The following is a 15,500-nucleotide window of genomic DNA, read 5'->3' on the forward strand; positions in this document are numbered from 1 at the left end:
TATGGCACAGATGAAATTTTGTAATGCATTTGGAAATGGTGCTTGTTCACAAATGGGACTGCATTTACTAAAATAAAAATAAAAGCTACATAATGGCAAAATAAAAGTATTATAGTCCTCAAATCAGAAAAAATTCAAGTCAAATTAACCCAGATGTTTAGGATTTACCCAAGAGGAAATTGAGGCTGAGCAAAGTATGGAGAGAAGCTTGTTTTTTCAAAACCATTTCTTGTTGAGAATTTCTTTGTGTCCTGCTTTTTATTTTGCTACAGCACCGAGAAATGTATTATTTTCTTTGTCCTAAACTTTGTTACCCCCATGAAGTGATACCAATTCCTTTACTAGGACAGAGAGAAAAGAATGAGTGCTGTGCAGTCTAATAAGGAATGTAATTTTTTTTTTTCACGGTGCACATTAATCTGTTCTTTTCCCTACCAAAAAAAAAAATTTAAAAAATTTAAAAATCCAAACAAACCCTGCAACTCTTGCCAAACAGCCTGGCCTTATCTCCTTCTTTAAGAGTTCATTCACAGTTCCAGCCACAGCCACACTGATGGTTTGTGTGTCAGGAGCGCACGAGCCTCTGCACTTCTGGTCAGCTCAGAGCTTTCCCTGGGACATCCCTGGAAGAGTTATCCCAACACACACACGCCCCTAGAGATGTGATCGTGGTACAGCCCAGAGAATTCCACGTTTAGAAGCCGAGGGATCACTGTTTGCAGGAGCTGCTTTGGAGTTGGATGTGCCCCAGCAGCAGCAGCGTCTGACCCCAGCCAGGTGAGTGCCTGACCGGTGTTTGCTGATTAACACCTTTGTCACCAGGAACGGAAACTCTGTGTGAACACAGGGAGAAAATGCCTTGGATTACTTCAGTTTGTTTAATATATAGTTCTTTCAGAAAGTCACATTTCTTTCAGAAAGTCACAGCTCTGTGCCAACTCTGAGCCAAATTTATTGCAGGATTTATTATCAAAGCGTGGGTGCTCTCCTTTCTTCTGGGATAACCAGTTCTACTCTTCTCTCTACAGGCATCCTTTGCAGTTATTCCAAAGAAAGGGGCCAGGCTGAGAAAGTGTGGTTTGATCTCTGCTCATATAATTCCATTTGCCACCCTGTCTCTGATCTTCCAAAATATTGTCAGTTCTCTCCGTGGATTCTTTCACTGTGAAATTCAAGGGGTTTTTCGTGTGTGTGTTTTTTTTTTTTTTAACTTTATTTCCTTGTTCTTGTGAAGGAGATATTTTTATACTGTATCTAAAATAATTGATAAGTGGGTATATAAAATAGTGGAGTGGCCTGATAAGGAGTTACTGATTAATTTGCAATCTCTTTTTACCCTCTTTATTTAAACTAACTTTTATGAAAAGGCAGAATGGAGAGCTACTGGAATTCTGAAGAAAGCTGTTTCCAGTGGTTTCAGCACAAAACCTTGGCTTGAATGAATTAAGTGACAATGCTGTTTGCATTTTCTTCAGAGCTTTTTATAGATCACTTGATTGGATTAAGGTTAATTGTAACCATTGCCATCTACTGTACTAAACGACTTTTTAAAAAATTCTAACTGGAATTGTACCTCTCTGATATTAACTGAAAATATGTCTGATTTTGAGGCTATACTAGAAGCCACTGAAGGACAAGGTTTCTTAAAACATGAGGACACCTGTGCACTTTGGAAAATCCTGAAAGGAGCCATAGGTTTTGTCTCTGCTTGCAGTGATCTTTAAGAATTCCAGGGTTTTGTTGGAGGTTTCACCTGGAAGTCAGGTGGAGGCACAAGTCTGCTCTGATGATTTAAACTCATTGCTTTTTAAATCTTTGCCCTTGCCTGAGGGGAGAGCGAGCAGTTCAAGTGTTTCAGCTGCTGTGGATAAACTCCCATGGGAAAGGGAAGGAGGGGAGAGAGGGAGTCCAGCCAGAGTTTATCCCCTCTGAGTGTGTTCTGCCAGGACTTTGAATGGCTTTGACCATGAAGTCAGCATTGTACTGCTGAACAATCACAGGTGTATATTGATATCACTCTGTTCTCAAGCTGAAAAGATCCCACACCCCCTGATCATCAGCCAGCCCTACAAATTTGGGGTGTTTCTGCTCCTGCCAGGTGCAGCTGCTCCCCCTTCGGCACACTCACCTGCGAGGGCAGCTTTCCTCAGCAGCTCTTTGCTTCTGTACTCCCATCATGAAGGGTCAGAATGAGTTTGCACTTGACCTCACCGAGAACTGGAGAGATGGAGAGAGAACAAGCTGTGAAAATCAGTTCTTGGCAGAGCTCCTGCTCCACTCCTGGGCTTAGGAAATGTCAGCTTGGTCCTGACCCAGCACCCACCCTCTGCAGTGCAGTCTGAGTTCTGACCCCCAGAATTCTGAAGTACCACACTGTGATGGTGTTCACGGGGTTCTTGCATGAGGGAAGAGATGAGGATCTGACTCCATGTTTCAGAAGGCTGATTTATTATTTTATGATATATATTACATTAAAACTATACTAAAAGAATAGAAGAAAGGATTTCATCAGAAGGCTGGCTAAGAATAAAATAGAAAAAAGAATGATAACAAAAGTTTGTGGCTCGGCTCCCTGTCCAAGCCAACTGACTGTGATTGGCCATTATGAACAACCAACATGAGCCAATCACAGATGCACCTGTTGCATTCCACAGCAGCAGATAACAATGGTTATCTTTTGTTCTTGGTTAACATTTTGTTCTTGAGGCCTCTCAGCTTCTCAGGAGGAAAAATCCTAAAGAAAGGATTTTTCATAAAAGATGTCTGCGACACCACACAACCTCTCCTATCCTAGTGAGATGTGAAAGAAGAACCTGGTTAAGCACTGTGCTGTTGCAGTACAAATGTTGTAATTAATTTTATTGTGGAAAAACTTTGGTTGATAGCCTGTTGATTCTGCCAGGCCGTGATGCTGTCTGTGAAAGCAAACAGCTTGTGGGCTGTCCAGTTGCTCTCCCCCACATTCCTGCTCAGAAGTGATAGGATATGGGCTGGGATACTCCCAGATGAAAATATGTGGTTTTCTTTCTCAATTTTCAGTGTGGCAAAACTGCACAGCAGAACAAGGTTGACATGGTCCTGTTTCTGCAAGAAGGCAAATGCTTGTGTCTCCTTCCCATAGCTAATTCTTGAGTTGAGCTAACAGAGAAACCTTCTTTATATGCCTATAAAAGTCCTGAGTTACAGAGGCTGCAATCAAACTAACCCTATTTTGTTGGAAAACCCAAATACTGCATGAAAGAAGGGCTAATACTGCATAATCATGGCATCCCCAGAGCACACAATGAACTTGGTGTTTCACCCAGTCAGGGAGAGCACTGCCATCCAAAACTGCTGAGAACCCTGGATCACAGTCATTTGTACTGGACAGGGGGCTATTAAATTATCCTGTGCAGCAAATTTGATCAACATTGAATATATTCTTACTAATACAATTGCACATCCACACAACACGGATCTAACACTGACTTTATACATTTTTATTGGCTTATGCAGAGGAAGACAGGAGATCCAGTCCAGCAGAAAGCCTCCCAGTTAATGTCGGGCTGTTTAAAGAATTTGGATGAGTAAATTTCTCTAGAAGAGATGCTTTTACAGCAGCAGTAGCAGTGTAATAGCCAAGATCATGAAACCACAATGTTTATGAAGTGGAAGATTTTCAACTGCTTTAAGTTCCCCTGCACTTAATACAGATTTGCAAAGTCACTGTGTTGTAAGGACCTGTGATCACTCTGCACAGCAAGAAAGAGCAATAACCTTTTCCAGCTGGAGATCTGGAAGTTCCTTTAATTAGTTTAACAGAAACCCAGTTCAGAGTAATTTAAAGCTTTTGGCTGCAGGGCTGCTTTTTTGGAGGCATTCACTGGTTTGATTGTTCTGAAGCAAACTCTGGAGACAGAGATGTTTGGGAAAACACAAAACTATATTTGCAAACAGTGAAATACTTGAGTCCCTGTTTTGCTCTCATATTCCAAACAGTGGCTTTGAGGTTTGCTGAGGAGTCAGTGTTGAAGGAGCAGAGTTTGGAGCTGGGATGTTTTTGTGTGCTGTCAAGACAGGCACACAACTGTGTCACAGACATATTTTATGAAAAATCCTTTCCTTAGGATTTTTTCCTCCTGAGAAGCTGAGAGGCCTCAGGAACAAAATGTAAACAATGGTTATCTGCTGCTGTGTAATGCAACAGGTGCATCTGTGATTGGTCTCATGTGGATGTTTCTAATTAATGGCCAGTCACAGTCAGCTGGCTTGGACAGAGAGTCTGAGACAGCTGCCTTTGTTATCATTCTTTCTGATTCTCTTAGCTAGCCTTCTGAGGAGAACCTTTTCTTCTATTCTTTTAGTATAGTTTTAATGTAATATATATCATAAAATAATAAATCAAGGCTTCTGAAACATGGAGTCAGATCCTCGTCTCTTCTGTGATGGTGATCACAGGGGTTCTTGGATGAGGGAAGAGATGAGAATGTTGACTCTATGTTTCAGAAGGCTTGATTTATTATTTTATGATATATGTATATTACATTATAACTATACTAAAGCACAGAAAGAAGAGTTTCTTCTCAGAAGGCTAAGCTAAGAATAGAATAGAAAAGAATGATAACAAAAGGCAGCTCGCTCAGACTCTGTCTGAGATTGCTCAGCCTTGATTGGCCATTAAGTATAAACATCTAAGATGGGCCAATCAAAAATCTACCTGTTGCATTCCACAGCAGCAGATATCTATTGTTTACATTTTGTTTCTGAGGCCTCAGCTTCTCAGAAGAGAAAAAAATCTTAAGAAAAGATTTTCACAAAAAGATGTCTATGACACTCTTCCTTCAACATATGACTCCTGTGAACACCATCACACAATTGCAGGTACAAAAGAGAAACCTGAGAACCAGGTGTGGCTGTTAGTCTTGCTAAGGTGACAACTTGGTACTTGCACATGGACAGTAATCCTCAAACTGGGTTTGTACAATAACAGAATGCTTTGAGTTGGAAAGCTCATCTCATCCCACCACCCTGGGCAGGGATATCTTCCAGCCTGCTCAAAGTCCAGTCCAGCCTGGCCTTGAACACTTCCTGGGATGGGGAGTCCACAGCTTCCCTGAGCAACCTGTGCCAGTTCTCAGGAAAGAATTTCTTCCTGGTGTCCTAATCTAAACCTCCCCTCTTTCAATTTAAAACCACTTCCTCTTGTCCTATCACTCTTTGCCCATGTGAAAAGTTGCTCTCCCTCTTTTTTTATAAACTCCCTTTAGGAACTGAAAGGCTGCTCTAAGGTTTCCCTGGAGCCTTCTCTCCTGCAGGCTGAGGCACCCCAGCTCTCTCAGCCTGGGAGGCTGCCCCAGAGCATGGAATATGCTGAGTGCATCATTCCTGGCATCCCTCCATGGCCTTCCCAGGCAGGGGCTCCTCAACCAGCAGGAATGTGGGCCTGAACTCAGGATTCTCAGGAAGAAGCAGTTTCATTTTCAATGTTTTGTCCAACTGTGACCTAAAATCCTGCCTGGAAATGCACTTTGCCCTTTTAGTCCTGGTGCTGTGCATGGAAATTCCTTGGAGTCCTGCAGCTGGAGCAGCAAAGTGGGGTGTGTGATAGAATTTATGTGTTACAACACACCAAGCCTCCTCCTTGCAGAGAGTTTCATCTGGTGCCAAGGGCCCTCTGCAGCTGCTTGGATTTGGGGCTGAAACTGCTGGGTTTGGTTAGGAAAAACCCAGCCCTGCTGTTCCTAAGCCCCTTGGGCCAGGATGGGAGTGGGAGGGATGGCTGGGCTTAGCAGCTGCAATAACTGCTCTGCCTGGGTTTTTACCCTGCATGTCACTTGGTCACACAGAGTAACCAAAGGGGGATGAGAGGAGGTGAATTCTGTTCAGGTTGGTGTGTTTATTGCATGAATTCAAGGATAAGGAGGGTGTAGTTCTCCCTCACACGCCTGTCTGGACAGTCAGTGCTGTTTGTTTGGATCTCCTGTGCAGCAGCTGGGGGAGAGAAAGGTTAAGACAGGGAAATGTGAGTGTAGAGAAACACTGTTGGGAAGTTTAACACTCAAAGCTTACCTTAATGCTTTGGTGAATATCTGGAATTCAAGTGAATGTCCCTTTAATTTATGGCTGCTGCTAAGGCCAGGAGCTGCTATTTGCCCAGTGCTGAATGGGATTTAGCTGGGCTCTGGCTGGCTCTGGCAGAGGAATCATCTCCGAGAATAATAAACTGTAAGTAAAACTGAGATTGTTCTGTGGTCAGGCTGAAGAGGGGACTCTGCACCAGCTCCACTTCACTCTTCTGCTGAATCCCTTTTCCTAATCAAAATGGGAAATTCTCTGGAAAAACAGAGAGGCAGAGAAGGACTTAAAAGCTGTGAGGCTGAAAGCTCAGTAAGGTGAGACCTCCTGTACTTCTGCTGATACCCCAGAGGATTGGGTGACCTGTACAGCTCTTCAGCATTTTTCCCCCTTCTTTTCTCCTCTGTCCCTTCTCTCTGCAGAACCACAGTGTCTCTGGGCTGGGGTACAGTATTTTTAGGGCTGTGTTTCTTAGTCCAGTGTGCCCAGCTGATCTGTGTCACATGGCAGAGTAGCTGCCAAGCCCTGCAGTGTTTCCTCAGCGCTGCAAGGTTGGAGTGCCAGCTGAGCCAGGGTAAAGCTGTGGGTGTGGAGCAGGGGATGCTCTGCTACCCGGTGCCCCAGCTGCAGGAAGGAGTGTTCTTCTTAGTTTGGGAGCTTCAGTCATCAACTGAGAATGGAGTGTTAATCCTGGAAGGACTCACGTTCCTGTCTGGCAGATAGGTGGGGAGAAAGGGCTGGGGAATGAGGTCATGAAAGACCTGTCTCAATGAATTAGGCAGTGACAGAAACCTCATCACCCAGGGGCTATTTTAAAAGCAAATAGGCTCAGTTTAGAATGTTAGATAGCTCATGGGGAATTTTTAATGATCGAGAATGCCAGTTATCATGAAATAATCTATATCCCACCCAAATTAGTCAGACTATTTTGTTGTGGTCCCTGAGGTACCTCTGTAAGATTGACGAGTTGTTCTACACTTGAATTTGAAGAACTGGTTTATGGGGAGAAGTGTGATGGTGTTCACAGGGGTTCTTGGAAGAGGTAAGAGACGAGGATCTGACTCCATATTTCAGAAGGCTGATTTATTATTTTATTATATATATTACATTAAAACTATACTAAAGAATAGAAGAAAGGGTTTCATCAGAAGGCTAGCTAAGCTAAGAATAGAATCAGAAAGAAGGATAACAAAGGTTTCTGTCTCGGACAGAGAGTCTAAGCTAGCTAACTGTGATTGGCCATTAATTAGGAACAACTCTATGAGACCAATCCCAGATGCACCTGTTGCATTCCACAGCAGCAGATAATCATTGTTCAGATAACAGATAACATTTTGCTCCTGAGGCCTCTCAGCTTCTCAGGAGGAAAAATCCTAAGGAAAGGATTTTCATAAAAAGATGTCTGTGACAGGGAAGCAAATCTATTTGCCCTGTCTTGGGAAGCCACCTGCCAAGTGAGAAGCCTTGAGAGTTTTTATTGAGGGAGATAATTAAGCAAGAAAGCAATAGAACCACAAAATGGCTTTGATGGAGATGATCTCAAAGCCCATCCAGTCCCACTCCTGCCTTGGGCAGGGACACGGTCCACTATCCCAGGTTGCTCCAAGCTCCATCCAGCCTGGCCTGGGACATTCCTAGGGATGGGGCACCCACAAAGCGCTTTCGCTCACAAGAACAAAGACCATGATAAATTTGACATTTCCAAGTGTTCCTCATTACTCTTCTGTATTTCTCTTGCTGTGCTCACTTGCACACCTGCAAAAGCTTGGTTTAGTTTCCTGCAGATTTGTGGAATCTCATCCAATTTGTGCTGCAGGTGGCTCAAGGAGCACCAGCTGAGCTCCCTGCAGCTGGACACAGCGGGTGGCTGCCAGGACCATGTGGCGCCATGCTCCAGACCAGGATGTTGGTTAATTCAGCCTGCATTTGTCTTTGTTGCTGTAGGCAAGGAAGGGGAGATACATCTCTAACTCCAGCCTGTGTCCAGAAGGAAGAGGAAAGGAACTGACACACAGGACCTTTCCAAACAGGGTAAGCTTAGATGCTCTCACCTCTCTCTCCCTTGAAGTAGAGATAGCATCCCTCATGTCCTCCAAATTTCAAATTATCCTGAGTGATTTCTGTAATTGATTCCTCATTTGTAAAATGTTTTAAAGCAATTTATTTGAGTTCTATGGGCGTGACCATAAACCTGCCAAGTCTGATAATCACGATTCTGGGAATTATGGTTTGAAACACATTGTTTGGGTTTTTTGTTGTTGTTGTGTTTTTTTAAGATACTTTTAGTTCTCGTCAATTATTTGCAAATATTTTCTACTTCTGGGAAATCTGTTCCCTGAAAAGTAACATAAAGTTCAAAGACAATAGTACAAGCCAAAGTATTGTCACTTAAATTAAGATGGAGAAATGTGGAAATCTGGTTTTGGTTTTTTTAGGCACAAGATTTGCAGTAGATAATTTGAGCTTTAGAGACCAGAAGAAGAATGTAGGACAGGAAGATGGCCCAGCCCTTCACACATGGTGCAGACTGAGAGCCAAGCCTCACTCTGCTACCTTTCCAATCAATTAGACAAAGCAAAATGTTGGGCTTGTGCCTGGCCTGGGCTCTTTCCTGATAAGAATTCCGTTCAGACAAAAATATGATCTTTATCTATAAGATCTTCTTGTGTTTATACTTTCCCAGTCTTTAATCTAATCTAATTTATAATCTGGGGTTTTTTTGTTTCATTATAAATAAATCAGTGACCTTATTTAGAACAAGTTACATACTCTCTTGTTCAAGACCAGGGAGTGGTATCGGCTATGGGCTTTCAAGAGCCTTCATGGTTTGTCCAATGTTGATCTTATCTAGACAGAAGATGTCCTCATCAGTGCAGCTCTTCCGAGATCAGAGGTACCACGAGCTGAAGGGGCAGTGCCTCCAGCAGGGGATCCTCTTTGAGGACCCTGAGTTTCCAGCCTCGGATGAATCCCTGTACTACAACTCAGCAGCAGCAGGGAAAGTGGAATGGAAGCGGCCAAAGGTAATGGATGGGTGTGTTTGCACTGCTGGTGGCTCCTGCAGCAGAGACACTTTCACCAAGAGGGGTCTGAGCAAAACTTGGTGTCTTGGTTTGGAAAGACAGGAGTCTGCTAAGGAAGGCAGGAGCCTCCCCTGAAATGGAGAATGTAAACCCTCCCCACCCCTCCCAATTGCTATAAATTTTCAATTAAGGGGCTCTCAGGCAAAAATATGGGAGCAGGAAATAACAGTTCTTTAATAGGGAAAGGAAAAAATAAAAGGATAAAATGAACAATGCAGTACACTAGAACAACACTGACAGAGTCAGAACCCAGCCTGACACCCTGTGGGTCAGGGTGTTGGCAGCAGTCCCATTGGAATTGTGGCTCAGCCCTCCTGCAGTGTCAGGGGTGGTTCTGCTGGAGCAGGGATCCTGTAGAGAAGGATGGATTCTTCCTCTGAAGATCCAGGGGAAGGAGAGGCAGCTGCTGTTCCTCTGGGGAATCCAGTGGAGAAGCTGTGCTGGTGTCTCAAAAACCTCTGGATTATATCTGGGTAGGAATGCTTGGCTCCTCCCTCTGGGCTCACATCTCCCAATGGGATGCTGTAGTTCCTATAAGCCATGCAGTGACATTCAATAGCTGTTATCAGCAGATGTCCCCTCCACAGGGAGTGTGATTGTGGTCACTCAGAGAGAGATATAAAGCAAACTGCCCACTTGACAAAAGATAATCTGCCATACAGATGGTAATAGAAACAACTTGCATTGCAATTTGGAACACTTTGCTCTGTTCTGAATTGCCACCCTCTCCCTCAGCTGTTTCAGTTTGGTTCTGGTGAAGACTTAGCAGCAAGTTCTATATAGAGAGAATGGAGACTTCTCCTTTATTGGTTAATGCCAGCTCTGGTCTCTGCATGGCTGTGCTGAATTCACAGTGTATTTTGTCTCTGACTTGCATAAAACCACAATTACCCACCAGTGATTTTCTGTGCCAAATGATCAGCTATGATCTGTAAGCAACCAAGAATGCTTGTATCTATTTGCCACTTTTACTGGCATCTTAACAGGAAAACAAATATGTCATTTGCTTTGAATTGTAACTAATGTGGTAAGCATTTCAAATCATTAATACCACCTATATCTGTGGTCTGTCAGTTGGTTTACTCTGAGGTTTTATGCTTCACATGTGTTTTTAGATCAGTTCACAGCCATAATCAAACAATTCAGAAGAACACAAACCCATTCCCAGTCTGGCTTTCCATCAGTGTCATCTGTTCTCTTACTGTGACAAGTGTAATGGAGAGGACAGTGGAAGCCTCCAGCTAGATGCATGCAGTATTTTTTGCCCTTAAGCGTGTTGAATCACTCCTTTACTTCACCCATGTCCACTTTTGGGATTGGAGTTAATCTTCTAGAAGCACAGACTTGGGTGTCTGTCCTTGGAAAACATGATGCCAATGTGATGTCCTTCATATGCATCTAGGGCTGTTCTGTGTCCTCTGTGACAGGGACAGCAGGTGAAGCTGACCAAGGCTGGACTCTCTTTGCCAGGATGGCCTGAGGCTGCTTCTCTTTTTTGCTTCTCTTCTTCTTTCCTGGTGGTGCTCATTCCTCACAGTAGCTTCTCTACTGGAATTTTAGTGAGCAGTTCAAGGGTTGCTTCCCTGCTTCTCATTTCAGTTTTCCAAGTAAGACATGAAACTAAAGAATGGGGAGAAGTAATTTGGGAAAGAAAAAGAAGACATTCCAAAGTCTGTGGGTTTATTTTCATTTCTGAGCACCTTCCTGTTTATTGGAGTCTTTCATCCCCTCCTACTGTGCAACCATTCACAGTGAGGTCAGGAAGAGTGTTTGTTCTTCATAAAAGATGTGAAGCAAGAGCTAAACTCTAGCCAAGGATGCCATTTTGGGCCATTCTTGTGTGTGTGAGATTGTTCAAGGGGGTGGTCAGTGGTAGAAGTCTAATTGTAGATCAGTGATTAGCTTTGCATTTATTTTTACCCATTAAACATGATTTTAATGTAGGAAACCTCATATATGAATTAATGTTCTATTTACATAAATTTTATTATCATTTATCATAAAACCAAGCACAAATTCACCTGACCCTCCTGAGATGTTGAACCATATCCCACCAGTCCCTGGCGAAGTTTAGAGGGTGAATTCTGGTGTTGATGCCAACAACACAGAACCACAGAATCTTCCAGGCTGAAAAAGCCTTCTGAGTCCAACACTCACCCTGACATTACTGAGTCCATTACTAAACTATGTCCCTAGCACTAGGTCTCTAAAAAACCACTTCCAGCAGCAATCAGTTCCAGTGCTTGACAACCCTTTTGGTAAAGAAATTCCTCCTTGTATCTAATCTAAGCCTCTCCTGGTGTGTGAATCCTTTGCTGGTGTTTCAGAACATTGGGTTCTGCTAATACCCCAGTTCCTCTGGAATAAACCTGTGAAATAACTGAGCTGAGCATGACCATTTCAAAGGTGCAGCATCTTCCAGAGCCCTTCAGCTCATGCAGGAAGCTTCCTGGGGAGACTCTCTGTGGAGAAAACCTGCTGGTTTGTTGGGAAAAGAGTAAGAAACATTGCCCCTTGTTAGTGAACATTCTTTCTGCCCACCGATATTAGCATCATCCTGCTCTTTTCCTGTGATTTTCCTGGGGAAAAAAATCTTCTTTTCCCTGGAAAAAATTTCTTTCAGCCTCTGCCAGGCTGAAGTGGGTCTGGGGGCAGCTGTGTTCTGCCAAGAGGGGAGTCCTTGGCCACCTGTCCTGGTTAACACTGCCTCTGTGTGGTGGTCCTGCTCAGCATGGCCTGAAAATACCCAGGAATTCCTGTGGCTGCTGCTGAATGGATGCTTTGTCTTATTTTTAACTAAACCTCGGGTTTGTGTGAACTTTTTCACTGACCCTGCAGAAAGGATGGAATCTCAAGGACATCTTTGTCAGTGTTAAACAAACAGCAGTGATCCCCCAAGCAGGGCAGGCAGGCATGTGAGGAAGGAGTGGGTAAGTTTGCTTCAGAGATAAACAGTGTTCTTTAGCTATTCACAAAGGAAAATAGTCTGATCCTACAGAATGAGACTTTTATCATGTGCTTTCCTGGTTTCCCAGTTTGACCCTGTGTTTTTTAAGCCCTGATTCTGCTTTCATCTGCATCTTCTCTTTGTGAGAGGGCTGTGATTGCACCCTGATGTTCTGGGAAGACAGAGCTGGTCTGTGTCCAGGAAAACAGCACAGAAAGGCACCGTGAGACAGGGCTGCTGATCTGCTTCCCCAGAAACCCCTCCTGTGTCCCAGCCCATTGATTAAATTCCCATTAACTCCAAAGGTCAGCTACCTGGCTGAAGATGGAGAGTTTTATCTGCACAGCCCAGTGCCCTTTTCCCAGGAAACACTGCATGCCATGGGCCCCATTCTCCACTCTTCTCACCAGTTTTCCAGTCTTTTCAGGAGTGGTTATCACCATGCAAGTGAAAAGTCCAGGAAATAAGGCAGTACTGTGTTCTGGAATGATACAGTGATAGGAATAGATGGAACAAGTGTCTCCCCACTTCTCAAATTGGGGTGTGTGTGGGATGAGCAGGTTGGTGATTTATCCAGGGCTAAGGTGCCAGAGAATTCAGGGGTTCTGACTTCTGCAGCACCAGCTTTTGTTTGCTTCTAACTGATGGAAAATGATCCATTGTCTCGGGAGCTGAAACATCTTCATATTTACAAGTGCTGATTGAAACCCTAAACCCTCCCCTACCTTGTTACCTGTTTAAGATTTTGCTCTCATTTGGAAGGCAGAGGAAGCCTGGGGCAAATCCCTGTGTAGGCATTTAGTCTGGGTGAGCTTTACATTTTGCATTAATGTTCTTTATTCCACAGGATTTGTGGTCTCAGTGTCCTCCAGAATATTCAACAGTAACCCAGTTGTCATAAATTTCATGGAATGAGGGTCATGAAAGATTTGGCTGTCAGGTTAAATGTCCCTCAGATATAATGCTCTTCATCATTTAATTCCTGTCTCCTCTGTAGCTGTGTCACTGCAGTCTGACCCTGTTTTCCAGTTTGAACTAGACCAGAGGCATCTGCTTATGTTTGGGACTCGTGTGGAGCCCAGTGGTGCCTGCAGGAGAGGGAGGCGTCCTGGCTCTGTGTCAGGCTTTGAGCAGTTGCATGACCACTGCAAGAGGAGTGACAGCCCCTCACAGCCTGGGATATCTGCCAGGATGGGGCCTGGGGGGAATCCAGAGCTGGAGGAGAGTTGATATTAAAGGGGAATGCCATCAGCTGGCATGGCAGTGATGTGCACTCCTCTCAGAGCAGCTGCACTGCTGCCTTCTGTGTGACTGTCTTGGTTTGGAAAGATAGGAGTCTGCTAAGGAAGGCAGGAGCCTCCCCTGAAATGGAGAATGTAAACCCTCCCCACTCCTCCAAATTGCTATAAATTTTAAATTAAGGGGCTCTGAGGCAAAAATATGGGAGCAGGAAATAACAGTTCTTTAATAGTATAATAATAGAATTATTATTTTCCTGAAAAAATTACTTATTCTGCAAAAGCTACAAGTGGAAGTTTAGGCTTCTGTTTCCCTGCCTATCCCAGAATTGTGCACATTTCTCTGCAGTTGGTGGTTATTGACTCTTGTTCAAGTGTAGGTAAACACAAGTTGCAAAGCTCTGTGTGCTGACATTCATGTTTGCACTGGGAATAATGGCACATGTGGCATCTGGGAGGTGAGGAAATGTGTTTCAAAAGGTGCTGAACTTCTGCTGAGCTTTGAGGGAGCTCACAAATCCTTTCGTGTGCCTCAAGCACAGCTGGGGACACAAAGGTGGTTTCAGGTTGGAGGCTGTGTGAGCCAGTGTCTGGTGGTTTGCTGGTTTGGTGAGCTTCTCTGGGACCTGTTTGTAGCAGAAAAGGGCTGCGAAAGACTCAGCTTTGCACTCAGATGAAATCAATCCTGAACTGGTTTATTTTCCTTGTGTTTCTGTTACATCCTAGATCTCAACACCATGGATGTTGTCCTCCACAGACAGTCCAGCATCTTCATATCTTTATGTAAATAGAATATTAATTAATATGGGTGACTTTCAGACATTCACTCCATGAGTGCAGCTGTACTGGAGGATTTTAGGAGTTCCTAGTTGACACTGGTGATCCTTTCAATGGGCACTTTGTGTGCTGTAATTAGTTGTGAGTGCACTAGCAGGGAGGCTGTTTGCCATTGTTGCAAATAGTTTTCCTTGCCATTAAAAGCAGATTTAGCTCGTGATCTTCAGCTACAGCTCATTATCTGTGGAAAAGTTTAAAGTCAGATATTTCTTTGTTAACTGCATGTGTGTGTGTATAAAGAGAGTGATTGCAGTGCACCTTAATTTTTATAGAAGGGCTTAAGCCTTGCAGGCTGAAAAGTGGTATAAAAGCCTTGCAGACTGAAAAGTGGTATAAAAGGTCATAGGCAAAGTAGGCTCTGACCTAAGTTTAAACCCTTCATCTTAAAGAAATAGGAAAGCTATTAGGAGCTAAGCTCTGGGAAGCAGTCTGCCCTGGAAGATAATCAGAGATTGATGGGGAGGTTTCTGTGCATATTAATAATGGTTTTTAGGTTAAAAATGTGGAGGCAGGGACCATGTACTCCTCCAGACATGGTGCAGTGTGACAGTGTTCACAGGGGTTCGTGGATGAGGGAAAAGACGAAGGATCTGACTCCATGTTTAGAAGGCTTGATTTATTATTTTATGATATATATTACATTAAAACTGTACTAAAAGAATAGAAGAAAAGGTTTCATCAGAAGGCTAGCTAAGCAAAGAATAGCAAGGAATGATAACAAAGGTTTATGGCTTGGACAGAGAGTCTGAGCCAGGTCTGCTGTGATTGGCCATTAATTACAAACATCCAACATGAGACCAATCACAGATGCACCTGTTGCATTCCACAGCAGCAGATAATCAATGTTTACATTTTATTCCTGAGGCCTCTCAGCTTCTCAGGAGGAAAAATCCTAAAGAAAAGATTTTTCATAAAAGATGTCTGTGACAGTGCAGTCCTCTGTTAGTGTAGAGGGCATGGGTGAGGGGACAAAAACAGGCACATGGGAAATCACCAGAACAAAAGAATTCCTGAATGATGGTGAAGCATCTTTTCTTTCCTCACTGAGGACAAACCATGTACCCCAAAGCTCCTGCAAACGGAATCTGGCACTGCTGCAGCTTGAGGGGAGCTGTTCCAGCACCCTGGGTGCCCGGAGCTGTCGAGCTGAGCTGCAGCCATCTGTCCCTGCCATGCAGGTGTCACTCTGCAGAGCGGGAGGAGTGTCACGATCCGTCCTAGTGAATGGATGACGTGATGGTTCGTAGGGGTGATCTCAGGGTGCAAAGAACCAACAAAGCACAGAGGATTTGCAGTAACAATCAACAAGTGCAATTTTATTGAAATAACCACAACAGAAAT

At 43.8% G+C, this 15,500-nt stretch overlaps 1 protein-coding gene across 1 annotated transcript in view; it reads left to right on the forward strand.

The window, feature by feature from the left end:
* Positions 1–534: 534 nt before the first annotated feature.
* Positions 535–15,500, forward strand: part of LOC102060740 (calpain-5) — a 59,276-nt gene continuing 44,310 nt past the window's right edge. The window contains exons 1-3 of the mRNA XM_005484559.4: positions 535–777; positions 7,999–8,085; positions 8,906–9,077. Coding sequence (XP_005484616.2) covers positions 8,913–9,077 — 165 coding nt within the window. The 5' untranslated portion in view covers positions 535–777; positions 7,999–8,085; positions 8,906–8,912. The remainder of the gene's footprint in view (positions 778–7,998; positions 8,086–8,905; positions 9,078–15,500) is intronic.

This window comes from Zonotrichia albicollis, chromosome 14 (assembly GCF_047830755.1).
Source record: "Zonotrichia albicollis isolate bZonAlb1 chromosome 14, bZonAlb1.hap1, whole genome shotgun sequence".
Classification (NCBI taxonomy): domain Eukaryota; kingdom Metazoa; phylum Chordata; class Aves; order Passeriformes; family Passerellidae; genus Zonotrichia; species Zonotrichia albicollis.